The sequence below is a fragment of the Orussus abietinus genome, unplaced genomic scaffold (assembly GCF_000612105.2).
Source record: "Orussus abietinus isolate OABI.00-Male unplaced genomic scaffold, Oabi_2.0 scaffold13, whole genome shotgun sequence".
Lineage (NCBI taxonomy): Eukaryota > Metazoa > Arthropoda > Insecta > Hymenoptera > Orussidae > Orussus > Orussus abietinus.
The window spans coordinates 256,802-284,054 of NW_019394887.1; the positions used below are offsets into that span (position 1 = coordinate 256,802).

The 27,253-nt window shown below is 42.5% G+C and overlaps 5 protein-coding genes across 13 annotated transcripts; 2 read left to right on the forward strand and 3 right to left on the reverse strand.

Annotated features, from left to right (window-relative positions):
- Positions 1 to 294: 294 nt before the first annotated feature.
- LOC105696904 (thyroid receptor-interacting protein 6) lies at positions 295 to 4,512 on the reverse strand. 2 transcript variants are annotated; one of them, XM_012419736.2, is made up of 8 exons: positions 4,211 to 4,512; positions 3,842 to 4,065; positions 3,602 to 3,671; positions 3,120 to 3,374; positions 2,123 to 2,612; positions 1,627 to 1,964; positions 1,053 to 1,468; positions 295 to 938 (listed from the first exon to the last, which is right to left on the reverse strand). In XM_012419736.2, exons 4-8 carry the CDS (start codon positions 3,255 to 3,257, stop codon positions 686 to 688), a joined length of 1,635 nt encoding a protein of 544 aa, XP_012275159.1. In that variant the 5' UTR covers positions 3,258 to 3,374; positions 3,602 to 3,671; positions 3,842 to 4,065; positions 4,211 to 4,512; the 3' UTR covers positions 295 to 685. The 2 variants fall into 2 exon arrangements, with proteins under 2 accessions (XP_012275159.1, XP_012275150.1); XM_012419727.2 differs by lacking the exon at positions 3,602 to 3,671.
- Positions 4,513 to 4,851: 339 nt separating this feature from the next.
- LOC105696879 (protein Malvolio) lies at positions 4,852 to 14,171 on the forward strand. 4 transcript variants are annotated; one of them, XR_001103757.2, is made up of 14 exons: positions 4,852 to 5,076; positions 5,352 to 5,693; positions 7,628 to 7,821; positions 8,536 to 8,658; positions 8,821 to 9,047; positions 9,113 to 9,251; positions 9,437 to 9,592; positions 10,072 to 10,230; positions 10,372 to 10,422; positions 10,539 to 10,921; positions 11,016 to 11,223; positions 11,291 to 11,361; positions 12,991 to 13,181; positions 13,994 to 14,171. XR_001103757.2 is itself a non-coding variant. In XM_012419683.2 (13 exons), exons 2-13 carry the CDS (start codon positions 5,645 to 5,647, stop codon positions 13,073 to 13,075), a joined length of 1,845 nt encoding a protein of 614 aa, XP_012275106.1. In that variant the 5' UTR covers positions 4,852 to 5,076; positions 5,352 to 5,644; the 3' UTR covers positions 13,076 to 14,162. The 4 variants fall into 4 exon arrangements, 3 of the variants coding, with proteins under 3 accessions (XP_012275106.1, XP_012275120.1, XP_012275137.1); XM_012419683.2 differs by having other exon boundaries at positions 12,991 to 14,162; XM_012419697.2 differs by lacking the exons at positions 4,852 to 5,076; positions 5,352 to 5,693 and adding an exon at positions 6,178 to 6,334 and having other exon boundaries at positions 12,991 to 14,162.
- Positions 13,969 to 16,894, reverse strand: LOC105696911 (prostatic acid phosphatase-like). The gene is made up of 7 exons (XM_012419749.2): positions 16,767 to 16,894; positions 15,751 to 15,849; positions 15,243 to 15,665; positions 15,034 to 15,157; positions 14,598 to 14,809; positions 14,219 to 14,399; positions 13,969 to 14,110 (listed from the first exon to the last, which is right to left on the reverse strand). The coding sequence occupies exons 1-7, from the start codon at positions 16,860 to 16,862 to the stop codon at positions 13,986 to 13,988; spliced, it is 1,260 nt and encodes a 419-aa protein (XP_012275172.1). The 5' UTR covers positions 16,863 to 16,894; the 3' UTR covers positions 13,969 to 13,985.
- A 25-nt stretch (positions 16,895 to 16,919) lies between these two features.
- Positions 16,920 to 20,107, forward strand: LOC105696919 (growth hormone-inducible transmembrane protein-like). Of its 3 annotated transcripts, none has more exons than XM_012419770.2 (6): positions 16,920 to 17,435; positions 17,634 to 17,854; positions 17,951 to 18,062; positions 18,206 to 18,835; positions 18,967 to 19,089; positions 19,969 to 20,107. In XM_012419770.2, the coding sequence occupies exons 2-5, from the start codon at positions 17,656 to 17,658 to the stop codon at positions 19,049 to 19,051; spliced, it is 1,026 nt and encodes a 341-aa protein (XP_012275193.1). In that variant the 5' UTR covers positions 16,920 to 17,435; positions 17,634 to 17,655; the 3' UTR covers positions 19,052 to 19,089; positions 19,969 to 20,107. The 3 variants fall into 3 exon arrangements, with proteins under 3 accessions (XP_012275193.1, XP_023289175.1, XP_012275184.1); XM_023433407.1 differs by lacking the exon at positions 19,969 to 20,107 and having other exon boundaries at positions 16,920 to 17,078; positions 17,251 to 17,435; positions 18,967 to 19,241; XM_012419761.2 differs by lacking the exon at positions 19,969 to 20,107 and having other exon boundaries at positions 18,967 to 19,241.
- LOC105696808 (TBC1 domain family member 25) lies at positions 19,813 to 24,747 on the reverse strand. Of its 3 annotated transcripts, none has more exons than XM_012419554.2 (9): positions 24,569 to 24,747; positions 24,096 to 24,203; positions 23,338 to 23,447; positions 23,156 to 23,251; positions 22,793 to 22,955; positions 21,959 to 22,610; positions 21,416 to 21,797; positions 20,485 to 21,195; positions 19,813 to 20,348 (listed from the first exon to the last, which is right to left on the reverse strand). In XM_012419554.2, exons 2-9 carry the CDS (start codon positions 24,138 to 24,140, stop codon positions 19,940 to 19,942), a joined length of 2,568 nt encoding a protein of 855 aa, XP_012274977.1. In that variant the 5' UTR covers positions 24,141 to 24,203; positions 24,569 to 24,747; the 3' UTR covers positions 19,813 to 19,939. The 3 variants fall into 3 exon arrangements, with proteins under 3 accessions (XP_012274977.1, XP_023289174.1, XP_012274969.1); XM_023433406.1 differs by having other exon boundaries at positions 23,338 to 23,444; positions 24,090 to 24,203; XM_012419546.2 differs by having other exon boundaries at positions 24,090 to 24,203.
- Positions 24,748 to 27,253: the final 2,506 nt, after the last annotated feature.

A 27,253-nucleotide genomic window follows, 5' to 3' on the forward strand; every position in this document is an offset into this window, starting at 1 on the left:
TGGTCGGTTGGCTTCAAGTCTGCCACCAAGGTATGATTATCTCTTTGAGATAGACCCAATCGAAACCGATCAAATTATATGGAACGAACTTTCGAGTCAATCTTTTGCTCCATTTCCAGAAGTAAAATCGCAGTGAGTGGATCTTTTCACGATGCAAGTACTGCTCTGCTTAGTGGTAAATTTATGTATTATTACTTAAGTGTAAGTTATACTGAAGAATGACACGTAGGTTGTATCGCAAAAGAATATAAATATATATATATATAAATATATATATTTAAGACTAAAATAATCTATGATAATAAAGCGTATATTGCATTGTAAGAGATACATATATTTAAAAAGAAAGACATAAGAGTAAGAACAAGATGCGTAAACAATAATAAAGAGAACTGTGCACGAGCGCAGTCAGGGAGGAGACTATAGTAAACGAAGGTGAAAATGAGATATATAGTAGAGCTAAATAAAATGTAACACCCAAGACGAAAATAATAAAAGGTCAGAATGAGAGAATGCAAAATACATAAATGGTCGTTACCATATTATTTATTTCTATTTTTTAGATTAATGCTGCAATTTGGTGAAACAATCATCATGATGGTCCTATCGAACTGCAAAGGTAGGTGTTTCATCAGGAAACTCGGTAGAGTTTCGCGCCAAATACATTTAAATGCAATTTTATAACTTATAACTCGGTCGTCATATGCGAGGTCAGTGCTTGAACTCGGGTGGCGTTACAGCTTTTGCACAAAACGTGGTCGTCCAGGGGATAACATCCTCGACCTTCGGTTTCAGACGAAAGAACCAGCCCGCAGTCTTCGCATTTGTAGCACTGGATGTGGAAACTGCGATCCAGAGCTACCACTCTCACAGTTTCGTCCTGGTCGGGTTCCGGCATGATGGGAAGCTTGCAGACGCAACAGCGAGGAGCGAATTTCCTGCAGGTAAAATAATTAAATGGTTAATCCAGTTTTTTGACATGAAAGAGATAACTTGTTCATGAAACTTTTGTCCTTAAATGTCTATTTTGCGGCAACAAAAGGACGATTTACTTGTGGAAACACTGTATGCAGTGAATCTGATTCGTGGCATCGACGGTGAACGGGATGCCGTCGAGGCTTTGTCCACAAACTACGCAGGTAAAGCACGAAGGGTGGTAGGGTTTCCCGGTGGCTTTCAAAATCCTGTCGAGGATCGGTCTTGTGCAGACGCAGCACTTCTCCAGGGTGTTTAGGTAGTCTTCCTCGCAATAGGGCTTCCCCTCGAGCGAGTAGAACGCCTTCCCCTGGAGGTTGACGTTGCAGACGAAGCAGCAGAAGCAACTTATGTGGAAGACCTTGTCCATCGCCGAGCAACCTGTTCCTTCTCCTTCGACCTTGCGACCACATTGGGCGCAAATTCCGTAAATGTCGCTGTCCTCTGCGCTGTCCGACATCCCCTGCACCAGGAGATCCGTTAGCACGTCCACCTGGAAATATTCTCTCCTAAGTTAATTTATTCTTGAATAATACCGCACGTCGCTCGCCAAAAGAACTAAAGCTTTTATAAAAAATGTATAGACGCGCAACTTTCATTTTCCCAAGGATACCTTCTCTGAGAAAGGATGAGAGCGAGAATAGGACTCACCTCCTTAACGGGCGAGACTTTGCCCTGCGGCTGCGTCGACGTGGCGGAGCCATAACCGGAGTACATTGAATAGTTGCACGATAGTTGTGACGGGGGCCGAGGATTGATGGGCTCGTAAATCGACTCGTACGTCGAGCTGGACTGCGAGCTCGGCCCGTAGATGTCATTCGGGTAATTCCCTGGCTGGAAGTCGTTCCGGTAAGTAGCTCGTCTCAATTCGCTGTAGCTCGAAGAGACGGGACTAGGAGGTGGTGGAAGCTCTTCCGGGGGTGGAGGAAATGAATTCCCGGACACGCAGGGGATGTACTCCGATGGCTCTGGTGGAGGCGGAAGGTCTTCTGCAACGACAGAAAATACGAGGCATTTAAGGGGATGTGGAAGTGGCATCCGGAGGGTCGTGAATCGTTTTCCCTGAACTGGATGTACCGAATCGTATCAAACATTACAACGTGAACGTGAAGACTGTAAGAAAAGTCCTGACACCCGAAAACCGTACCTGTGCTGTGCGTCGAGGAGACATTGCAGTACGTGTTTTCCGGTTTCGCATTCCACTGGATGTTGCTGTAGATTAGGTCTTTTTCTTTCTTGTGCGGTGCTGGTACCGGAATAGGAACGGGTGCCTCGATATTTCCATATACCACGTTTCTGGTGGCTCTGCTGGATCTATCCTCAACTGGCACCTGGGGAGCCGGCATGTTGCCTACATTCGAGTAGAAGTTTTTCTCGTCAAAGCCGTACTTGGGCTCGAATTTTTCCTCGGGTTGGTTTGCGTAGAAGTTCTGGTCGCTCTGATAGTATTTCACGCTGTCTCCGCTATTGGTCGGCGAAGATCTGCGGCCAAAATCATTTTTCTCGACGTTCAAGGAGACGTAGGGAGATGGCGAGTTAGCGTAAAGATTCGTCGGTTTCTCGTTGGAGCCAGCATTATTTAGGACGGTGCTGTACGACGGAGCCGAAGGCGCCTGCACGGTGTAACTTTGAGGCACCTGGAGGAAAATGTTTAAGATGTTATTAAGAAATTAGTTTAACGATATCGATTCAATTCACCAAGTCTAGCGATGGTCTAGGGAGGAAAGAGAGTCATGTCGAATCACATCCGGAGCAGAAGATTGGTTGACCGGAAGATTATTCTATTCGGTGACGGGCACTCTAGATACTTCGACACCCATTTTACTAAACGGTAATTATCTAACAGTAAAGCGCTAATTAAGGGTAAATGAAATGAGTCGGTTCGAGGCGGAGTTATAATCGATATGACTAATTGGTAAGCGCTTTTTCTACTTTCAATGGTGGGTTGTTCGAACTGTGGAACGGCGAGAAGCACAATTACATTCACGAAATTAGAGCAGCAGAGTTGCATCTCGTTCATAAAAGTACGCTCGGAAAATTACCATAGTCAATCCCATGGTGAGGACAGCGAGAGAAGGAAATATCGAGTTAGTCTAGAAATAGTAATCAACTTTGTGTCGATTAGGGAGCTGACAATAACTAACCTGGGGCTGAGATTTTTTGGGCTTCGGTGGAACTGCGGGACCGATTTTCATTCCCGTTCTGACGGTTCTGTTGGCATTGCCTCCGTGATCGATCTGCAAGCTTGCAATTCTCTGCTCCAAATTCCCATTGTCCGACATTCTTCGCTAAGAGGGGGTTACGCCGGTTGTGAAATTTTCACCGAAGAAGTGTAATAATGGAGATCGCTGCTCAGGAAATGTGAAGTCAGTATCTTAGGAGTCAGTTGAAGAGATAATCTGAAAGTAAATATCCCAATCAATTAACAAATACAAGCATGAAATGTTTTCGTTCCTGAGTTAAAAATGTCATAATTGCAACAACTCTCCACACCGGTAATTTGTAATAAATCAGAATTCAAAAGACTACAACTCTACTACAATTCTCATAATTCTAATAGAATGCTGATATTAACCCATCCTAATGACATATACTTAAGTAAAAATAATAGTGAAAGTAAGCTTACATAAAGAGAAAGCTTCGAAGTAATGTGAACGGTTAATACCGTCAATTTTCTTGAAATCCGCTAATCTCTCCTTGACCGATAAAAAGTTATTCCACTCATTAATCTCTTTAAATCGTAAGGTCTATATTCGTACCTCAATTCCAGTGTTAAAAGACATCCTTTATCGATAGGCTTTAAATGGCTGAAAGATGTCTTTTAACAGGGTAAATGAGGTACGAGTGCAAGTCTGTGTCTTATTACCTGAGTCCTGTCGGCTAATCAATTCGTCAATGTATTCACTTTGCGATGCAGTCACCACTACTCCAGAGTGAATAAGAAGTCCAATGAAATCTGGAAGAGCCCCTTTCCTCCAAGTTTGACAGTTCCAAGGCGTAGCTGGCAGAGCCGAGTCATAGGCCTTATCTCGAAGATTAGTCAACTCGTCCAGAGTGACGTGGGGAAGACGCGCCCCGCCCGCGGTCGATCTGTTCGAGGAAGGAATGAATAAATCAAATCTTGTATAACATTTTAACCGGGAATAACGAGAAATGTCAGCGAGGCTTTCTTGATGGTTTCTCAACCGGGTATGTCGCAATGAATTTTCATGGGAAACTCTATAAGGTTACTCACCGGCGATCTATGAAAGAGATGCTTTCTTTCGCAAAGAATATCAGAACCGAAGCGCTGGTTTTCTTTAATCCGGAATGATTTCGTTTACCTTAAAGAAAGCACTCGCACTGGTAGAATTATTCCGGTCTTTCGCCCTGTCTGGAAGTGGTCGGTAAGACAGATGTATCGTTTTTACCAGTCCGGAAATTATCGATCTCACTTCTACGAGTCTGCATTACCATCTATTCAAGCTGAATATCCCCAGGAAGGAAACAGACAAGTTTCATAAATAACTCGGATGATTACCGCTAGTGGCGTCACATGTTTAAAGATATTTGATATTCTCATTACAGTATTTAAAGTAAATTGCGATGGTTGAGATAGAGTAAGGCTGGAGACGCATGGTGGGGACGTCGGGAATGGAGCGGAAAATCCCGCACGCGGGATTTTTTTGACTTTAACGCCATTGATGGTAAGTATTTATTGGGACCAATATTTGACTTCTGTGGGAAGATCTAGAAAGCACTTTATGAACCACGTAATTGCGAAGTGCAGCCGTCCAGACTCGGTGCTATTTGTTGTATGTAACATTTTATCTATTAACATTTTGATAAGGTTGTGATAAGGGCTACAGGAAGGAGAAAGATGTCCAGGATGACATATCGAAAATAAATAGCCGACTTGTTGCACTGTTACTCAGTTTCGTCTGGTTTCGTCGAAGTTAATGGTGCACCGCAAGGGGTTAATCGAAATAACCTCGAATATAACCTAATCTCTGTTATCTAATTATCACAATGGAGAAGTTATTCTCAGTCTCATCAAATGAAAGGGGATCCATTTAGATCTCGACATTTTTATGTGAACTAGAGATACAAGTACACTAAAGAGTGAGTTTGATTTCCACACGTTTTATTTTATCTTAACATATCGTATCTGGACATCGATGGAAACTCATTGTTTGTTTAATTTATCGAGTCAAATGAATTTGAAATTTCTGTTATCGAGATTAGCTTGATTGTTATCATCTCACGTAGAAGTGTCTGACACTTTGTCTAGAGGCAGATAAGTCATCAACCTCGTACATCGACGATCCAGGTGCTAATGCGGATATTACCCTTCACGTAGTTCCGATTAGATAACATCGTGCATTTTAATGTTTCAGAACAGAACAGCTTAAATGAATTGGTTTTTCCCAGTGACGTATCGTACAGTTTGTAGAGTGTCGAGCGGCTGTTCAAATTTGCATCTTTGTGACTAATGATTTAAGATACTACTCTGAAAGCAACGATATTGTTGTCCTTTTTTGGGGATCTTTTGCTCGTAGAGACTCACAGTAATAGAGTAAATGTATCCGATATCGACCCGAGTTCAAGGAAAGGTCTTTCAAGATAGATTACATTTACCAAGCAGCGTAGGGAGATTCCTTGTCTATTGGGTTTTCCGAATTGCATCAGGATGATGAATTCTTCAGATGGGTGGAATAGATTATCCGATGACCAAGCTGGTAAGTTCAACCAATAATTCCGTTACAGTACTAATCTTGATTTATCTCGTTATAAAAAATTATTTCATGTAGATGATAGATCTCATTGCATTATTGTAATCGGATGGCCAACTTACATTTTAAAGTTATGCTTATAATTGACTTACATAACTATGCTTATTCATTGAGTGTCTTTATCGATAACGCATACATATATATGCCTGCATTTATGCGAACTCTTGACAAGCATTTGACATGTTAACTTCGAAAGGCACATAGCGCTATAAGAAGGAGTTACGGAAAAACCGAAACGTAAACAGAAACTCACGAGTTCCAGAGCCGGAAATTCCCGGGAATAGGGTTTCGGAAAATCTTCGTGTCGCCGGGTTACAAGTTGTTGAGTTTTCATGACCTGTGGAAGTAACGGTATAGGAACGAGGAAAACTCGGACGTAATGCCCCTAACGAAGTGGGAATTACCGGAGAATCACGTGGGCGCATCGCCGGGTGCGTCCCTTCTCTACACGCGAGTTCACGCGAGCTGTAGTTGCGACCAGACGCGATCAGACGCGGTCAGTCGCGATCGGGCAGTCCTCGCGCGTGGATCAGCGAGTGCGTTTCTCCTCCTGTGATGATACATTGTCGTGCAGATAGCCATGGATCGTAAGTGAAAACAGTCGCTAACTACAGTGCACGCAACCGTGGGGATCGAGAACAGGTGCTTACTTATGCCTTCATTTCCACGACTGCAAAGTGGATGCAGGCAGGATGTCTTTCAATGATCTGACTCGAAGGCAATAGAATTGAAAGAGAAAATAAAGGATTTTTTCGTCTTATTTTTTCTATGGAACTTATAGCGTGATGTAGTTACAGTTAATTTCTAGTGCGTTATATTACAACATATGTGCTTCCTCGTAATCGAAAATCTCAAGATTGGACATTTTATCCTTAAAAACCGATCTGATTTCAACTCGTGAGATAGCAAACAAATACATGAACAATTACACATTATCAATGTAAAGTCATATGATACAATCATTTAATCAGACACATCTAGCAATATTAATCGGAACATTTGCTTCGGTGTACATATATATGAAACATTTTTTTTTTACAATTAATCACTATTTGCATTCACCTTTTCTGTATTAACACAAATCGTGTACACGTTTCTGATAGCATTAGTGCATAACTCTTGATTAATTTTATCATCAACTATTATTAAAAATTTATTTTTGAGCGTTATTATCGTTACGTTAAAAATGTTGCGAGACGTTCAGGGTGTTTCATGGAGAAAGTAATAAAGAATAATGACTGTCATTATTTAATGATTCTCCTCAACCTAGGAGTTTCACTTTACCGTGATTCATGCCGGTTGTCTCAATTTCATTACAGGTCGAAACGATTGAATATATTATTTTTCAATTTCTTCCGGTAAGGTGTTGAGCCAGTGAAATTGAGGTTGGTTGGGAAAGGTGCTACGGCGATCTTTAGCAGTGGTTTAGTTCTCGGGGAGAGTGAAACGCGTTCGAATTTTATTCCTCCTTTTTCCGAATCAGCGAACGGTAGAAAAATGGAGATTCCACGTGTTCGTATTTCGCAACAGGGGCATTAAACCAGTGATATCTCGTCGTGTTCTGACTTCGCACATCCGACGAGGACGTGTGCTGTTTCTTTGTTCCTTCGCGAGCGATGCCTCGGTGTTGTAACATTACCTTGGGTTTGAAACGTTAGACGAGGAGGTGATAATATTTAGATAACTAATTCTCTGTGTTGATAGGTGCTCCAGGTGAATCAGTGGAGAGGAAAGAGGAATGCTTGTCTCTTGTTAATAACTGTACTCATTGTATTTATCTTTTAACACCTAGTGTTAGAAAGTGTTTAGAAATGTTTTGGTGAAAGTTTAGGTGAAACAATTTTATTGACGCCGGTTTTCTTTTTTTCTTTTTTTTTTAGATAGTCTTCCAGAAGATGACAGGACGGCAAAGAACCAGGAGAATTGGACTGTCGGGGATGGAACAGGCTCGACAAATGCTGCTCGACAGAGGATTCCAGAGGCCCAAAATGCCTCGGAGAATACCTCTCTGTCCCCAAATGTCAATCAGACATATTTTGCCGACCAGAAGATCCTTATACCAGACATAGACAGTGTAAGTATGCTTCCGAGGTATTCATACAATACCATTATATAATAGATTTTTATTCTGATACTACGGTTCATATTGTCCGGCAAAGGCATGAATCATCGTCTCAACCAGGCAATTATTTCTTTTTCCTTTTTGGGCTTAATTCGATTGCACATAATAGTCCCCTTCGTGTCTACTAAAAAAGAACCCATAAACAATAAGGTACTAAATAAGAGGAACGTGGACAATCATAATTCAATTCAATCGTAAGAGATTGCGCAGAGATTCGGTTTAATTTTTATTCTTTTATTTGCATTATTTTACTGTCAACTGTGAACTTTTTGCTGGTATTGATTTACAAGTTCTGACCCTGGTAAATTGTTATTTTACGTCACTTCCGTTTCATTCACGGAGACGGGGATCACACTATGGGCGCGTTCCTAATGTCAATGCTGCTGGCAATGATGCTGTAATCGACGTTTTTCGTCCAAAGACGTGCGCTCGTTTTATGTTGGAATCCTGAAAATGAACTGCCTGCTAACAATACATCGCATTGTTGAGCGCTAGGCGCGACGCATAATCGGTTCTGTCGTTATGAACGCTGGTTAGCCAAAAGTAATCGGTTTTACAGACTTAGTTAACGTTTCTCTCTCTCTCCGGTCATCACGAACCTTTACCAATAAAATGCGACGAGAGTAATTGTGATTTTCTTTACATGTAAAATTCTTTTGTTTACAGACTAAGTTTAGCTTTAGGAAATTATGGGCATTCACCGGGCCTGGTTTTCTGATGTCCATTGCCTACCTCGATCCTGGAAATATAGAATCGGATCTACAGTCTGGAGTTGTCGCTAAGTACAGGGTAATTACTATTGTCCCATTTGAACCTAACCAGTGTATATATAAACAAACACGTGGGCTAATTTATTATATATTCTGGTGCACTCCTCTCTCTTAATTGTCTGTTTTGCATTTATATTAATTCATTAAGGGATATTATTAGAATCTTGTTTATTTATTTCAGCTACTATGGGTCCTCCTCAGTGCAACGGTCTTAGGTCTCGTCATGCAGAGGCTCAGTGCACGACTTGGCGTCGTCACCGGTCTTCATCTAGCCGAGATGTGCTACCGACAATATAAAAAAGTTCCAAGGCTCATTCTGTGGGTCATGATCGAAGTAGCCATTATAGGAAGTGACATGCAGGAAGTGATAGGCACGGCCATTGCCATCTCCCTCTTATCGAACAAGTTGTAAGTTTTAACGAACACTATTTTATTTTTATTTTTCAAAATGCGATTTACTTGTTTTCTTTCAGAATACCATTGTGGGGAGGAGTACTGATTACTGTAGTGGACACATTCACATTTTTATTTTTGGACAAGTACGGCTTACGTAAGCTGGAATGCTTCTTTGGGTTTCTTATCATGATAATGGCAGTAACGTTTGGTTACGAGGTAATAATAACGTTTCCATCGAATGATACCGGGATTCCTTTGGCTTACATAGATCGATGAAACAGTATTTTCTTGTCTTTACTATCGTAGCTTTTCCTGTACACATACAAAGCATGAAACTTTAGAGCTAACAATTGCTGAGAACATTTGTCATCGGTTTAGTTAAAAGTGTTTCTTTTTTTCAGTACATTGTGTCAGCGCCACCGCAGTTGGATGTCTTAAGTGGTATGTTCGTGCCTTGGTGTAAGGATTGCGACTCCGGAGCATTACTTCAAGCAGTGGGGATCGTCGGTGCTGTTATAATGCCCCACAACTTGTACCTTCATAGTGCACTTGTTAAGGTGAGTTAATCATGGTACATTACATTTTTGGAATAATTAAAAATACCAAGTGCAAATATTAATAAATTTTTAGGGATGAATCAATGTCACAATATTCAATGGATATGTAAAATGCGTCAGTTGTTACGGCTGTGTGTTTATCATCTGATAATTGCCGCGTAATCTCGAACGCATGCTGACTCTAACAGATCGGTTTTCAGAGAGTGTTATCTTGTTTCCTAGCGTACGATCCGTCGTAAATTGATCAATTGACGTATTTCGTGAATGCCTAGCTTTATCACGTTCTGCTCAGCATTGGCAAATGTCAATCGTTTCACGGAATATCCGCTTCGAGTTTCATGCGAATTCTTCGCCTATGACGCAAATCAAAATAGCCGTCTCGCCTTCACTGAGTCATCAATTGATACGATCGCCAGTGATTTTGAAATGAATTAAAATTGATAGAATGTTGTATTATAATAATATTTATGACTTTTCAGTCCAGGGACATCGACAGGAGGCGGCCGGAGAAAGTTCGAGACGCTAATATGTATTATTTCATCGAGGCTTCGATTGCCCTCTTCGTCTCGTTCGTGATAAACGTTTTCGTCGTCGCTGTCTTCGCCCATGGACTGTTCGGGAAGACCAACGCCGATATCGTGAGTTTCCTTCCCAATAATCCCAACTTTATAATACATTCATCTTTTGGTATCGATGAATCGATACAGTAATATCACTAGAATGCTTTTATTATACGTTGATTTGTTGTTCACTTAGTAATAGTTCTTTTTTTATTCCAGTACAAAATTTGCAAGGACAGCAACGATACTGCAGGGATGCAAGAGTTCACTGTAAGTATACAAATGTCTTGACTTGTTCTTAACTGCCTCTGTACTTTATTCGAAGGAATCATTGTCGTCGCTTCGTAAGGACTCTACGTATGAATAATTTGTTCTTCTGATTTCAGAACAACAACGACACCTTCGACGCAGACCTCTACAAAGGTGGCGTTTATCTCGGTTGCCAGTACGGGATCCCGGCTATGTATATTTGGGCCATTGGTATTCTGGCGGCAGGTCAATCGTCGACCATGACCGGCACTTATGCCGGCCAGTTCGCGATGGAAGGTTTTCTGAATCTGCAATGGGCACGCTGGAAGAGGGTCCTCTTCACCCGATGCATCGCCATCGTTCCTACTTTCCTGATCGCCTTTTTCGCCAGTATCGAAGACCTCAGTGGCATGAACGACATACTCAACGCAGTGATGAGCCTGCAGCTGCCATTCGCCACGTTGCCCACTATTGCCTTCACCAGCAGCCCTCAAATCATGGGAGACTTTAAGAATGGAATGTAAGCTTAGCCTTCTTCGGGTCCCTTCGAATAGTCCCTGTCGATATTAAGATTTCCATTTATAATGATTAATCACATTTGTCCTGTGTTTCAGGTTAAATAAAGTCGTCTCCTCGATGTTATCGGCCCTCGTGATAACGATCAATATTTATTTCGTGGTGAGCCTGGTGAACAAGGACGTACAAAACTGGCCGGTCTTCCTGGCTATCTGCATCTTCGGTGTTTTGTACTTGATCTTCTGTTTGTACCTCGTGATACACGTAGCTGCGAGTATGGGAGCTACGTGGATTAACAATCACTGGGTGGGTATCGATGGATTTAAAATTTTTTCCTTTTCCTTCCGACCCTAATGAGTTGTTGTGCTTTCAGTTCGTTGCAAAGTACGTTGGCAGTCCTGTGATCACGAACTTCGGTTTCCAAAGTCCTGCGGTCTACTCTAGGTAAGAGAAATCGGCGATTTAGAGAATTGGAGACGAATAATCGTGCCTTGATTTTTTATCCAAATGTTTACTGCATCGATATTTTACACAAAGAGTACAATGAATTTTTCCCATTGCATTCTGAAACCATTTTTATATACTAAAAAAAGAAAGTGGCATTATTTAATGAAAGAAGTTTTCTAATATCATAATATCAATACTACAAGTTTGCCATTTAAAGCATTCAACATTTCGCGAATTGGAACTTAATGATATAATATTGACAAGAATTCTTTCAAAAACGCATCGATTTTATTAGTCTCTTAGTTTATAAGTCTAACAAATCTACTAATAACATTGCTTGGATGGATCATCGGAGGAGGTTGCTTTGCTGACGAATCTTGTTTCGCTTTCCCTAATTGGTGAAGGTCTTCCCAGTAAATTTCGTGTTAGTATAATAGTGTCTTTATGTGTCTGTAAAATAATTAAAAAATGAGATAATGAGAAAATTTAGTTGACACTAAAATCACAAATGGCGCAGGGTGGCACTCTGCAGTCAATTAGGCTATCAAAAACCATAAATGCAGGAGATTTCTGGAGTTTTACTTCGATTTCTTTATAATCATTGTAGGGAAACGACATATGGAGTATGCCCCTTAGTACAATGAGGACATTGTACATACTTCTCCTGCATGAATATCGTGTCTTCGAATCATATAAATCATGTTAAGTTATTAATGACATTACACTAGAATTTATTATTGTGTTATCGATTGGGTGTTTGTTTTCAATCACTCATTACTCCGCTATACATTACACATTACTTTGGAATAAAGAGGGACAGTGGATACGTGCTTCCCACTCTTACGAAATCTACGGCTATACCTTGCAATGTTAATTCCTTGTGGTCGTAATTTGCGTGATACTCGAAATCAATTTGGAGAGGATGAAAAGTATAAGTGTGAAAAGTGGATCGGAGGGAAAAGTGTTCGTTACGATCGTATCGTCACCCATAACGACGCACTTTTTGTTTTCTCGTGCTTTTTACGTGGTGTCAATGTTCCATTTTTCGCAGAAGAGGAATTCGCTTATGAAAATTCATCGAATTTATCAGTGATTAACAAAGTGATTTTACTTGCATGCGATTTCCTAACGTACGAAAGTATGAGCCCTCGACGCTGAACCTGTGTAACTCGGATAAGGTAAGAAATGCTTAATCAAATTAACAACCGAATACATCTGACGTATCGTTCTGAACTTAACCGATTAATTTGCTGTTTTACTAATCTCACAATTATTTCTCCTGCACCGTTCTGTCCCGTGCTACTAATTTTAAAGCGGTGTGAAATTCTATACATCGTATGGAATGACCCTTTCGTATCATCTTAATTGCCAAAACATTATCTTGCAATTGGAAAATGGGCTTGGTGATGGAGAAATGGGATCAGTATCCTAACGTTTAAACTTTGTACAAATCAAAATTTACATAGTAAGGCACAATCAACAGTGAACACTTAACGGTTATCTCTCGAATAGAAATTGTTAATGATATTTTTATTATACAATTTATTTATTTTTTTTATAAATAGGTATTACCCCGTTTCCTTAGTATTGGCATAATTATTCAATGGCATTACATAATTATTTCAGTACGAATCCAACATTTACGATCCAAGAAACTCCGGAAGGAAGTCACAACAATCTTGCAGAGTATTATAGAACAACCAATCGATAAGGAAAGCTGCATTGGAAGATTGGTAATCTTTAGATTTTACAAAATGACAGCATTTGAGGTTGACTTGTAAATATTTAATGCTTATGTGCATGTTCATCGATAAATGGTAAGTGAGCCATTTTTAATTAAGGAGCTTTTCGTTTTGAAAAAGAGCCAGCTAGATTTCATTCATATGTACTGCAATTAATTTTTTATGCGTCTACGATGTACAGTAATGTATCGCAATAATGTATGTACACTTTTTCGAGAATACAAATTTTACGTAACGTTAAGTAGCAAAGAAAATCCTTAGCTACATTTTTATGTCATATCGACTCTCTACGGTGAATTAACCAAAGACAATGATAATTTGATTTTTAATAAGGATTGGAAGCAATGTTGCCAACTTCAATTCTCTTTATTCTAGTACAATCAAATTAAAATAACAGTACAATCCGATAGCTTCAAGCGATTAATCAGTGTTGTTAAAAAATATATAGAAATAATAATACTTCCACTGATATCCCATTAGTCTTGAACAATCGAGTGGTCATTTCCTAATTGAATCGTTCGTAATTCTCGTCTGAAAAGTGTAAATCGGTTTTAAATATAACTACTTTTAATATCAATCGCTCAATAATTCAAATCAGTTAATATCTCTTAATCGTTACGATAGTGAAACAACACCTTGTGAGTGGGAACACACATTTTTAAATTTTATAAAAAATATGTCAAACATTAATTTCATTTACTCAAAATTAACATCTTTTTCAGATTTGTTGGATTTTCATCAATTCTTTCATCATTATAAAATTCGTTAAGAACTATAAGTCATAGATTGTGGTAAAAAATCGCCATCTCCAAAAATTAAAAGTGTCATCCCCCACTCTCCTTTAAAATACAGATAACGTCTTGTAATGTACAGCAATTATTAAATAGGATCGGTGGTGAGTCGAAGATAATACTGGTTGTGGTCTCGCTTGTAATGGCAATAAACAAATGCAACAATCAGGAAAACTAGGAGGATTAACATCAACACGGAGGACGTCAGAATCGCTGAAACAAATGTATACAAATATATATCCAATATAAATAATTAAAAGTGAAAGTGAACGTCGATAAGTTTCTTCTATTGGGTGAAAAATCACTAGACTATTCACTTACCGACTATAGCCGTTGTGTTGACGCTATACTCGTATTTTTCCCACTCCGCTGAACATTCTTTCTCCCAATTTGTTGGAATAACATCCTTTGTCAATCTTATAAACTGGCTGAGCGGACACTCAGCAATGCACCCGGGCAGAGTCATGAGAATCGGATCTTCAGTTGAATTTCTGTATAACACCTGTTGAGCATACGAAAGTGGCTAAATTTAATTCAAGGTCAAGTTATACTAAAATCACATTTTATCGATTCATGTACAATTTTTAATAACGTAAATAACATGACTTAAACAAACGAATATTTTTGCTCTCATTTTTAGGATAGCAACCACTTGAACAGCCTCCAGAGGGAATAATTTAGCGCAAAGAGGTTCACTTACCGTAACAAAATACTGGTTTTTCGAGTTGACTCTCAACTCTATCATCACGCTAGCAGCGTAAGGAGGTGAATGAGGTTGAAAGAGTCCCAGGGTCATTAGCATGTTCGCCACCGTAATGTCGTGGGCACTGTACATCCACAGTTTCCTATGGGGGCTCAAGGTCTTCTTCGACTTCAAGACCATGTGTTCTATCATCTCACCGAGGAGAGGTCCTGTTGTCGTGGCAGAAAACTTTAGCAACTAGAACTTTAAGAATTGGCATCAATGAATTTCAACGAAGTCATATTAAACTTGCTAAATGAAATCCTCGGATTATTACTATAGACTCTTTATAATTGTGAAGGCACAGGAGAAAGGCATTGTAATTGAAGATTCACTCTTCGTGTAAAAAAAAGTCTAAGATAAAACCTCGTTACTCTGCTGTAATATGACTTGCCTGATTTTAATCGTTGCAATATTTTGTTGTACGCAGGGGTTTTGAAGCTCTCAGCCGCCAGCGGTTTGAGTTTGTCAGGGAATACTGATTTCGTCCATTCGGGCAACGTTTTGTTGTAAAGGCTCTGAAATCGTTAATTCATGTAATGAGATAATATTATAGTACAAATATCCCATATTTTAAATCTGAAAAATAGTAATAGTACTCACCTCTATGTAGAGAATATTGTAAATATACTCGACTTCCTCAAGGGAAGCGACGCTCTTCCCCGATTTCTCCGTAAGGTAAGCATAAAGTTTTCGGTTTTCTTCATTAATCTTCTTCATTTCCTCCGAAGCAAGTACTTTGGCCAACTCGTAATTATACCTCGAGCAGTATTTCTTCCCAGCCAACAAGAAGTCCTGCTTCTCTGGGATAGTGTGGACAGGAATCGGCATCCAGGACATATTATCCCAAACCTGGTCTCCTTTTGGTGGATACAAGCCAGCCAGGTTTGCTTCAGCAGACATCAGAGTACGGTCCACATCGGTGCTTCGAATGTACACATCGTAGGGTGAGTACTCCTCTGATAGTAAGTGCGAGTATCTCTTCCTGATCCATCGTCCAAGCAATAATTGTTGGTGCTTTCCAGTCTAAATAAAACAATCCGATATGAGTTAACGTGGTGTCAGACAAAAATATCGCGAATGCCCAGAACCAGCAGAATGTACAACTTACATTTGTAAGTTGACCGAAAGGAACGGGCCAAAGCGATTCGTTGTTGTAGGGATCATTGGGATAAGGGTCCACAGGTGTCCGGTCTCCGTGTCTGAAAAGCTAAAAAATTAAAAACTGATATCAAATCATTGATGAAATTTTTTGCAAGTTGCTGGCCTTATAAATGGCCAATTAATTGTCCTAAATTATTAAGAAAGGAACGGGCAAATAATATTAGATGCAGCACCGTTGCAAATTGGAGCACTGGCCCACTGATGATATAATTCTGCAGCTGCGCTACAGTTAATTTTGGTATAGTGGTGAAAGTTAATCAGGTCAGATTGGACCGAGCACCCAAATTGTTGAAATATGCAACAGCTGTCTAAACAAAGCGTATCAGACAATGGTGTTTGTTTAAGATTACATTCTTAAGCAATGAGAATATCGATACAGCATGTAATCTACATGAACTGACTTTATATGACAAATAATTATACCAGGTCACATCAAAACCGACCTGGAGATAAGTTGAGCAAATTGGTATTGTGTACTACTGATAATTTTCCTTCCAAAAGCAAATCACATTAGGACTCGTTTGCGCGTAGGCGACAGGCTTATCGCAAAAATGTACATACGTCGCCCTCGCCAATCGTCACTACCGGCTGCTTACATAAATACACCGACTGATAAAGAATCGCTTTTAACTACTGACCAAATGTCGGAACATTGCGAACCAAAAGCTGCCTGTGGTTTTTTGCTATAAAACTCTTTTTGTATCCACGGTATAACAGTCTGCACCAAAAACAACATGTATTAGAGTGATAACATCTTACTGTGATAGCGACACAAATATTTTGCCAAACAGCGAAGGAGGCAGGAAATCGGAGTACATATTTTATACAACGTACTGACACAAAATTACGACCTCTGTATAATTATCAATTGCAATGTCCTCTCTTTGGAGAGGTAGGAAAATAAACCAAAATTGTTCTGAGCAGAACAAGAAAAAATACGAAATGAATTGAAATTTAACTTACAATGTTAACGAAAACTACCGATTTGGAGTCCAAGTTTTCGCCGACCGAAGAGCCGAGGATGGCAGAGAGGCAAACGAAAAAAATTGGAGGACGCATCGTGCGACAATTTTTCACTGGGAAATCGCTTAAGTCATTTGCTCGGTGCGCTGACAGATTTGAAGATCTCGATGCGCACGACAGCGAAGTATCGTGACATCTCGTGCGATCCTCGTGCTCGCAGATGTTAACAAAAACCACGGCCGATTGGTCGACTACGTCAACCAAGATGGCGGAACTCCAGGGAGAAATCAAGATGGCGGATTGGCGTTAATGGTGCGTGGCCGTGACTTGAAATTTCGCGTCGTTTTCAAATGTTCACTTCATTTTTACCGACTTATCAACAGCCGATTGACTTACCGACATTTCGTGTGTCTCAAATTCTATTGTTGGATTGAATGGCTAGTCACCAACAGCCAATTAATTTACCAGCAAAATTTCGCTTCAGTGTGACTCTCCTCGCAAGCAATCTCCCAACTCATCTCTGATGACATAAGGGGTTCCGCTGCGACATCGAACGTTGCCGAACGTTGGAAGCAGGTGGAACATTCTCAGTCCTCAGTTGTTTTCTGACCGTGCTCGGTCGAAGGTGCTAATTGTGAGTGGAAAACAGTTGCGCACTTATTGCGTCATGTGAGTAATTACGCTTGTACTTTTTCCAAAACAGCCCCAAAAGAGATAATTCCCAACTTTCGAGATCACACTTTTCGATACGTTACCTTGAGAATCGTAAATTGGCTGAAATTTTGTAAATACTAAATTTCAGCAGCCGGCACGATGCTGCGCAAGCTGATTCCCTGACAATTAACCTTTACATAATTCCTCCGACAGAGTCAAAGAAAATTCCTGCAGAATGTTGCTCGCAAGGGTGTGCCGAGCTTCTCTTGCTCCGCAAGTGGCTGGATATCTGAAGGCTCCGGTCAGCAAGCCATTTGTGCCAAAATTTCAAACGGTGAGACTACTAGCTAGCGATGGACGCAGCACGTTCACAAGGACTGCTCGTAAAAGGACTTCGATCGTCGAGGGTGCTATGGCACCCGCTGGTGAAACAGGTAAGATCGACAGCTATTGAACCGACCTATATAATAGATATTATTCCTAGTTTTTGCTGTTATTACTTACCAATTAATACTCAACAAATATTACAGCTTTTAATATTGGCAAGGGAGTCATAGCTGGAGGTGCTGCTTTGGGATTAGGAGCTCTTTGCTATTATGGATTAGGACTCTCTTCTCAAACAGGAACCATAGATCATGTTGCGTACGTATCAAAATCTATGCATCTAATTTAAACAGAAATTTACAAAGGATTTTAATTAAGATTGAATATTTTATTTTTTGGGTTCAGGTACAGGTAGTACATAGCTTTTACAAAAAATGAAGATAATTAAAAATTTCTTTCAGACTTTGGCCACAGTACGTTAAGGATCGTATTCACTCAACGTACTTATACTTTGGAGGGTCCATCTTGGTCAGTGGATTGTCAGCAGCTGCGTGCTTACGTTCTACCTCCATGATGAACTTAATGATGAGACAAGGTTGGGGCGCTCTCGCCGTTAGCATGATCGCAATGATTGGAACGGGAATGCTCGCTCAGAGTATTCCTTACAAGGAGGGCTTTGGTCCGAAGCAAATGGCCTGGTTGGTGCACACCGGAGTGATTGGGGCCGTTTTGGCTCCTATGTGCCTTCTTGGAGGCCCATTGGTGATGAGAGCCGCATTGTACACGGCTGGTGTAGTCGGAGGGCTGACCACTGTAGCACTTTGTGCACCTAACGACAAGTTCTTGAACATGGGAGGCCCTCTAGCCATCGGTCTCGGCGTGGTCTTCGTCAGCTCCCTTGGCTCTTTCTTCCTCCCACCTACTACGGTTCTTGGATCAGGATTGTACTCCATCGCCCTCTATGGTGGTCTCGTTCTCTTCTCCATGTTCCTCCTGCACGATACTCAGAGAATTATTAAGAACGCAGAGACACACCCTGTCCCTCATCCTTATTTCAAGGATGAGGCCAGAGCGTACGACCCGATTAACAAGTGAGTATCTCTGAAAGGAAGATTTTACGACAACCGTGGAATTACGTTTTTCATAAAATATTAAAAAGTTTATGGATCATGGATCCATCTCTGCTTCATCGTAACTTTAATGGTGTTTTTTTTCGTTTCAGCGCAATCTCCATCTACCTCGACACTGTGAACATCTTTGTGCGAATACTTTCAATCTTGGCTGGAGGTGGAAATAGGCGAAAATAGATCGATACTCGATTACGATTAAAGCGAGGCGTTCGATTGTAAGTAAAGTTAAGGAAGATGTGTCGCGGCCGCGTATCTCATGCAAGGCTCTAGGCTAGTCAACCAATGATAAATTAAAAAGTTCAAGACTCTAACCTAGGTCCAGTTATTCCGTTTAATCATTGATAATAAATGAAAAGGTTTAACGCGATATGAAAGGCGCTGAGAAATTTAATCGACCCCATTTCAGTAAAGTAACGATAAAGAGTCAGACTCTAATTACGATTTAGACATTTCAACGTGACCCTGTTCCGGACAGATGAGAAGAGATTGTAGCGATAAAATTAAATGCACTTTATTGTCGTCCCTTAAGCACAATTCTCTCTGGAGAGAATAAAAGTAAATATCGGCGGCTACGGTAAAGGGTATTTTACAAATTGAAGCTAAGAGTTTAGCTTTATTTGAAGGTACACGGAGGTTAAGGGGTACGGCGTAACTGGGCCGTTGTGCAGTTCTCTCCTGGAAAGTGCGAACAAAATGGCTCGCGGCATTTTGGGCGATACTCAATGCCGCGAATCTATTTAAACTAATTCAAACGGGAAAATGACTCGAGTGTCCACGCCATAGACGTATGCGACAGATGCGAGCTGCACCGATCCCTTCCAGTGCAATCAGGAAGCACTCTTTTGAGTCGATATAAGTACACGATGTGCATGGTTTCCACAAAGTGAAGTGGAACCCCCCCTAAAATCAGTAATATTTAAACTGCTAAAATTTCAGTTAGTTCCGTGGAATGTCCATCAAGAAAGATGTCCTATTCGGATCCACTGTTTCGAGGTGGGTTTCACTTCACCTTCGTAGATGGATTCTCGATGGAGTCGCCACTCCGTCGATCTCTGTAATAATACTTTAAACGTTAACGTAGTCCGGTCTTCCAGGTGCCGAGTGTCTTCGCAGATACCCAGCGAAGAGCTGTCTGGCCTGGTTGAGCACCCGAGTGACATTGTGCCTGCGAATCATCTTGTCGAAGTGCATGGCCATCTCGTTGTAGTCCATCTGGTTGCGCATCACAAAATCCCTGTGCTGCAGCAGCAGGGTGATGCAGAGAAACATGAGGAAGGGGTTACCACCACCGAATTCATTAGGAGGGGGTAGAGGGCCTCCACCGATCTGATCATCACTGGTTCCCACTGGTATCAAATTGGTTAGCTCCGTAGCCTCTTCGCAGTGTTCCTGTACCGGTGGAGTTTGAAAGTCCCCTGCGGTGGTGTTTTGATGCCAGCTCTCCGTACCTTCGCTGTCCGATGCAGACTCCGACCTGTAAGGAATTTATTTCCACAGCACGAAAGCACCGATTCTACCTACTCCGATACCGTATTAATATTTTACGCAATATATTATATGTTATAATAGGCTCTTAAGATGATACGAAAGGGTCATCTCCGAGAGCTCACCTAGGAGTGCGTTTAAGGAGTCTGATGGGGGTGACGGACTTGACCCCGTTGTGGTCCTGCAAGATCTCGCCGTCGTACTCTAGGTCGGCCTGCTCGTCCGGGGTGGCCGGATGGTTCCTTCGCTGCAAGGAGTGCAGGGGATTCTCCCAGACGAAGACGTCACCGGCGGGGCTGCAGCGGGCCACCTCGGTCTCCGTCTCGCTCTCGGCGATCTCGCTCTCCCGCTTTGAGATGACGCAGTCGCAATGCTGCTCGCTCGGCGGGGAAGGGCCGAAGACCTGGCGGTCCAGGGCGTCCAGCTCGAGACGCAGCTCCCGGGTCATCGAGGTGGTCATCGGGAAGAAATCCGCGGAGTCATCCGGCGACCCGGTCTCTTCCCGGACCACCCTGACGACCCCGCTCTCGCTGGACACCCGACGCAGCTCCCTCTCGTCGCTCGGCGTCACCTTGCTCTTGTTCAGGCTCGTGAAGTTCAGGAACTCGTTCAGGTTCTTCACTACCTTGGCGCACTTCTTCTCGGCGTCCCCCGACTCGCTTCTCTCGAGCTTCGCCGCGGACAGTCTTTCTTTCAGTTCGAGCAGGTTGTTTCTCCTCGTCTTGCTCGGCAAGGAGTCCGTGCTCAGGCACTTCTCGGTCCTCGCGTTCCTCCGATTCCTTAGCGACGTCAGGTCGTCCTCGGGCTCGGAGAACGCCTCGTGCGGCGAGGCGGACCTGAGGAATAGGTCGTACCTTTAAAATTACAAGAATTGTAAAAAAAGTCATGTAAGGCAATGCTTAGTTGCACTTTCGTTAATATGGAAGAAAAATAGAATGGCTAGGAAAACCACGATTGGGATAACCATGTAGTATAAGGAGACATAACGCCGACTTAGGATCTCAGATTTTCGCCTTTCAAGGTTAGTATAACACGAGGAATCGCGACGACGTGAACCTTTTCGACTCGCCGTTCTCGCTAGTAGTCTCCAGAGGTTGCTCCTCGCAGCTCAGATTTTTCCTCTTCCCGCTGGCTATACTGGCCGAAGAACTTTGTCTGCGAATGGCGCAGACCTTAGTGTAGGCGTTTTCTCGGATCTGTTTGATATTCGGACTCGGCGGAGGCGACGCGGGGGGGAACGAAACCTCCGCGAGGGAAAGTTCGCCATTCGGAGGTGAAGCTGGCAAAGCGGCCCAGAGGACTTCCAGCATCCTCAGGGCGTCTTCCAGGGCAAACTCCCGTTTCATCTCCAGCAGCAACCAGCGGTAGCAAAACAGCAAATCGTCAGCCTGGTGAGACTTCAGGTAAGCGTAAAAATCCGGATCGTAGTGCTGTAGTCCTAGAAGAATAGCGACGGTACGTTATACCTCGAAACACCGGATTAAATTTCAAGATCTGCGTCTTACGGTGACGTAAAGAGTTAGCCTATACATATACCGTGGGGTTATTAGAGCAAAAATGATTAGCAGCTAAATTAGTGCTGAATTATTCCTGATCTACCTTCGGCCAGATGCGCGAATTTCGTGGTCATCGCAATACCGTCCAACATGAAATTGTCCTTGAGCCTCCTCATCAGGGCGCACAGGCAGATGTAAGCCTGGGCTTCGTCTCTCATGGTGACGAGCAAAGGCGAAGCGAGGTCGCTCATCCCTTGGCAATAACTAACACTAGGATGGTTCAATGCGTAAGTAGTCAGGATGTTGAAGAGACTGGCCGTGTTCTGGTTGTCGTCCGACCCTCCGTAGAATTTGTGATGCCTGTCCGTCCTGAGCACGTCTTTTCTGACCATTCCCGTGACGTATCCAAGATCGCCGACGTTCTGACCCTTCTGGACCAGACTCCTCCACCTCTCCCTCAGGGTCTGGTACTCCTGGGCCTTTCTCTTCATGTAGTCCATCCTCTCGCGACCGGACATCCCCTCTGGGTAGACGTTTAGAATATGTTTCCAAACTACCTTGCGTAAACTGGGCTCTATACCGCCAAAGTAGATCACCGCTCGTAGTTCTTTTGAGTGGACCACCTGACCAACTGGGTCCAGGAACTTGCGAAATTCGGCGTCCGTCAATGGTGGTCTGGGAGGCTGCACGTTCTGCTGGGATTCCTCTCCTAGGTTCCCCAGGGCTCGTTGCACCATGTTCAGGGTTCGCTCCATCTGGAAAATTGATACTTTTCAGAATGCTTCTTTCCTTTGCATCGAGTCAAATGACAATTATTGATATATTGCCTAGGCAGTAGTTTTTTAATAATTTTAATTATTTTTATGTATTTTTGTGGAGAATTGGAGGTTTCAGTTAATAGAAGTTAGTGGAGCATTATGGAAGATATCAATGTAACCTTATTCATTATGAGGCCGGGAAGTTTCTGAGTTTTGTACGGAAATCCTGATTCCTGCCTCCGGACCACTTCCTGAACATTCTCCTCCCAGTCGCATTCGCAATCGTCAGTTTCACCGAAGGGCTTCAGGTTCACTTGCAAGTAGAGGTACGGCTCCGATGCACTGGAAAACAATGCAGCATGTTTGCAAACTGATTTAACGAAATGAAGATACTGTATCTTATCGAGTAAACACATTAGTAGAAATATTTAAACAGCACGCTTTGAAAAGTACTTGACAAAAATTGTTAACGTCTTTTAACATCAAACATTTTAATCGTTTATTAACATATGGTTTTTACGTAAATAACTGAGTTCGTTTACCTAATAAAAGCTGCGTCCAGATCCCAATCCGATAGCAAGAAGAGATACGTTTCACTGCCGTAGTCGTCGATAGCTCGATAAGATACGGTAAATTCTCTGAAAAATGAAAATACATGTAATTACGATTTTCTTTTATATAAAGTAATTTTCCTTGTATAACACGGTGTACGTGAGAAATTTACCCTTTAATGTCAAATGCTTTAATCAGGATACTTTGCAAGACTTCGATGGACGTTATTTGCGGATCTACACTGAACTTCCTGTACTCTGGCTGATGTCGTGTCTCGCACTTCTGAAAGAAACGGAAGATTACATTAATTGATTATTTCGATTGCCCGTCCCTCCAGTTAAGAATCTCGTTTCTATATTAACCCCGACGTCAATAGGCAATAAATCGAACGATTCCTCACAATAATTGCCACAATTGCACCTAAATGGCTCGCGCATGCGTTTCGCTTATTGGAGCATGCGGTATTTTCGTTACTACAGATTAACATGAGAAATGCTTATCAGATTTAAATTAAAAATTTTTTTTTACTGAAATGACAACGAATTAGTGTTAAATTTTGTGAGGTTTCTCGTTTACGTGTTAAATATAAGGAAATGGAAAAAATTAATTGTATGTAGAGTTAACGGAAGTGAAACGGAGGAAACATAAGAATCAATTTCAAGTACAAATAGAATTAGCGAAGATAGATTTATTGAGGGTACAAAAGAGAAGAAGGGCATTTGTCACAAAGGGCTATGTGAATATAATTTTTTTTTACACAGAAAGAGAGTAGAAGTAAAAAATTGCAGCAAAAATGGAGCAGATAACGAAGGAATAAAATTAGTTAATCTAGGGCAAGAAAAAAAATTTCTTGTGCACTGTTACGATAAAATTAATACATCGCAACACGGCATGCGAATCGAAATCCTCCTTTACTTGTGATACCTTAACTTTAACCCGAACAGCTTCTCTAGGGCTGCCGAACATCTCGGACATATCTTGGCGGAGTTCTCGAGCTCCAGGAAATTGTCCACTCAGCGACTCCAAATCATTGTGTTTCTGAATGTACAAAGCACTTTAAGTTTACCTTGAAATTTACAAACGTTTCTCTAAGGCTTATCAACCATTGGCCTTGGAAACTTCTCGTTTCGAGGCAGTATTAAATATTGCGAATGCCGATTAAATCGGAGCCTTTTGCCAGTGCAACATAAGGTCGCCGTCCACAGCGGCGATTAAAAAAAAAAAAAACATTACAGAATTAATAACAAGACGTAAATCAGGGTTGCATTAGAAAGTTGATCGCTCGTTGAAACATAATTTCCCTCGCGTTACGATTAATGTAACAGTTTCAGGAGAAAAACTGTAAACTTCAAGGCGATATTCGAGATCTGTCTGACCCTTATCAGCGTTCTAGAGATACTCACCGGGTAGTATTTTCTGAAAAAATCGTGCACGGTCTCACATATTTCTTAAAGGATTTATTTCCCGAGCGGTTTTTGGAATCGTTGCGCCCATTTTGTCGACCGTTAGGAGCCGATAACTGTCAGTTTACGGTTTTAACAGTATCGAAGTGCAACATGCACCTTGAAGTACAATCAAGTTGATAAACCTGTCGTACTTTTGCTATCGATTTGATAAGAGCATCGTGCATGCATGTACAGAGATGAGTTGGGAGATTGCGCACGGGCAGGGTCGCGCGATTGGTCCTGTGCTGCCCTCGGTGGGGAATGCGGACGGTTAATGTATTTCTGGTGGGGGTTCGTGACGCGGTCCTCCGGACCGGCAGTCGCTCCGGGTAAGTCGTCGTGGTAAGACGCAGAGATGTGTCGATCCGCCATTGTGAGGTTAAGTGACAAGTGCGCGAGTCGCCCGAATTCTCCACCAAGAGCAGCAGAGAACGCGATCGCGCGACCAGCCCGTAAGTGATCTCCCAACTCCTCGTGAGTGTTAATTTTTCTCTTTTACCATCACGAGGAAACTTTTAAAATGATACTTTTCGTAAAACTCCTTGGGGGAAATGAAGAAAAATTTATCGAGTCGGATTGGAGGAATTTTCGAAACGCGGTAGGAATGTATCCGTGATTTTCAATATTTCCCGGTTTCTTTTTAAAACGCTTCGGTATCGTAGGAAACTGCTCTCCAATGCATCGCTAAAAAGGTGCTCCCATCTGGCAGCAAATCTCCGAACTAACGGATGCATTATCGCTTGATCATTTTCAGAACCTTATTTTGCGAGAGTAACACGAGCGAGGGTCGCTCGTTCGCTAAAAGTGGTATTTTCTGATCGATAGACTAAGATTTTTATTAAAAACGAAATAAGACTATTTTTCCACATTTCCCCTAACCACGCGAAAAAGAGGAGCGTGTCGTATCTTCGTTGCCGCGTAGAGAGCCAAGAGAGGAATATCCGTAAGATTCTTGAATCGATACCACGTGAATATTTAGGAAGAGTATCGGAAAACTGCAACGTAGGTAACTCTGCCCTGCAAGAAGTCACCGGAAGGGTGACGTTCCGCGTGCGGCGAGTCGCCGTAAGGGCGGACGTCGGGCGAGCTCGGATAATCGCGGAAAATCCATACGGATTTTGCCGGAGCTCTCGCGGCGGTCCGCAGGGACGGGACTCCACTCTTCCTCTCGTTCCGAAAGCGTTCGGAAGCGTTCGAAAGCGCCGCTTAAAAGCCGGCGTGGCCGAGCGCGCCGAAGGGAGGGCCGCTGCCCGGAATAATTATCCAAATGATAATTGGGTCGTCCGACGCAGCGCGTGCGCTCTTCTCGGTCGAAAAACGGCACCCGTGGATGCACTTGCAGCTGCAGGCGATGCGGCAAGCCCGGAAACTCGAAACCCGAGTAACCCGAAAAAATGCCGGACGAATTGAAATTATTTCCCGTGGATCGCAAATTGCGCCTCGTCGTCCGATCTGGGATAGCCGAGTTTTCGAAATGTTTTTCACCCGCTACGATTTGCCCTCGTTTTTCGGAGTCCCGGTCAGCTGGCGGTCATTAATAACGAGCGAAGGTTATCGGTTCCCCCCTAATCGCTAGTCGCTTCGCGGGCTGAGTCATCTCGTAGAATTTTCAGAGATCGACAGAAATTCATCGAGTCCCCTCTGGACTGGAATAAATTAGAACAGTGCCCGGAATATTTTTTTTTTTTTTTTCGAGAACTGCGTCGAGGTCGCCGAAGGCCGGCGCCATTTTTTATTTCCTGTCGGGAACCGAACTCGCTCGTAAAATGATCTCTACGCAATCGATTGAGAAAGATACCCTCGTCGATTTCGCCTCGTTGGTTCTCGACACGTTAGAAGAGGATTCGTTTGCCCCATTTGCCTCGAGATTCGGACGTTTAAAGGACCGTCTCCGAGTCGCGGGACGGTATCCCTTTACGGGCTAAACGGCAGGAGCAAAGTTGAGAACCCGGGCACGACGCTCAAATAAACCGTCGTCGGTCTCTATGAATAGACGGGATCACGAGAGTTAGGAAGTTTCGCTTTGTGCGGCCTTCCTGGGAACGAAGAGCACATTCCCGAGGTCCTTCTCCTTCGAATCTCCCTCCGGGACCGAGAAAGGACATCCCGGGACATTCGCCCTGGCCACAAAGAAACCCCTTCCTTACCTCGACGGAAATTCTTCCCTGGATGCCTCGACCGTCGATAAATCTCTGGAACGTTGCCCTGGAACAATATTTAAATGCGTATGCGATAAAATATGTGCGCAGCTTTTCTGTATACCTTTTAAATGTAACGGGGAATAAAATGGGGGGATGGGTTCTGGAGCAAGGTCGCGATAAAAAATTCCATTGGGAGATCACGTCACGCGTTTGTCATGGAAGGATGCAAGAGTTACGCGTCTCGGCGAATCCCTCCCTCTATTTTCGCCGTCTTTTGGAGGTCTTTTCGATGTCTTTTCGACGTCTCCTCGGCGGCGATTCCGCAAACCCGTAGGACCCGACGGCCTTCTTTCTCTCCCCTCGATATCGGATCTCCGTCGGCGCGCCGTCACTTTTCTTTTCCTTTTTCGGGATCCGAACGGCTTCTCCTTTTCCATCCCCGAGGTCGACCGAGTCCTGGGGGAGAGTAAGGAAAAAAAAGAAAATACTTTAGGATTACGTT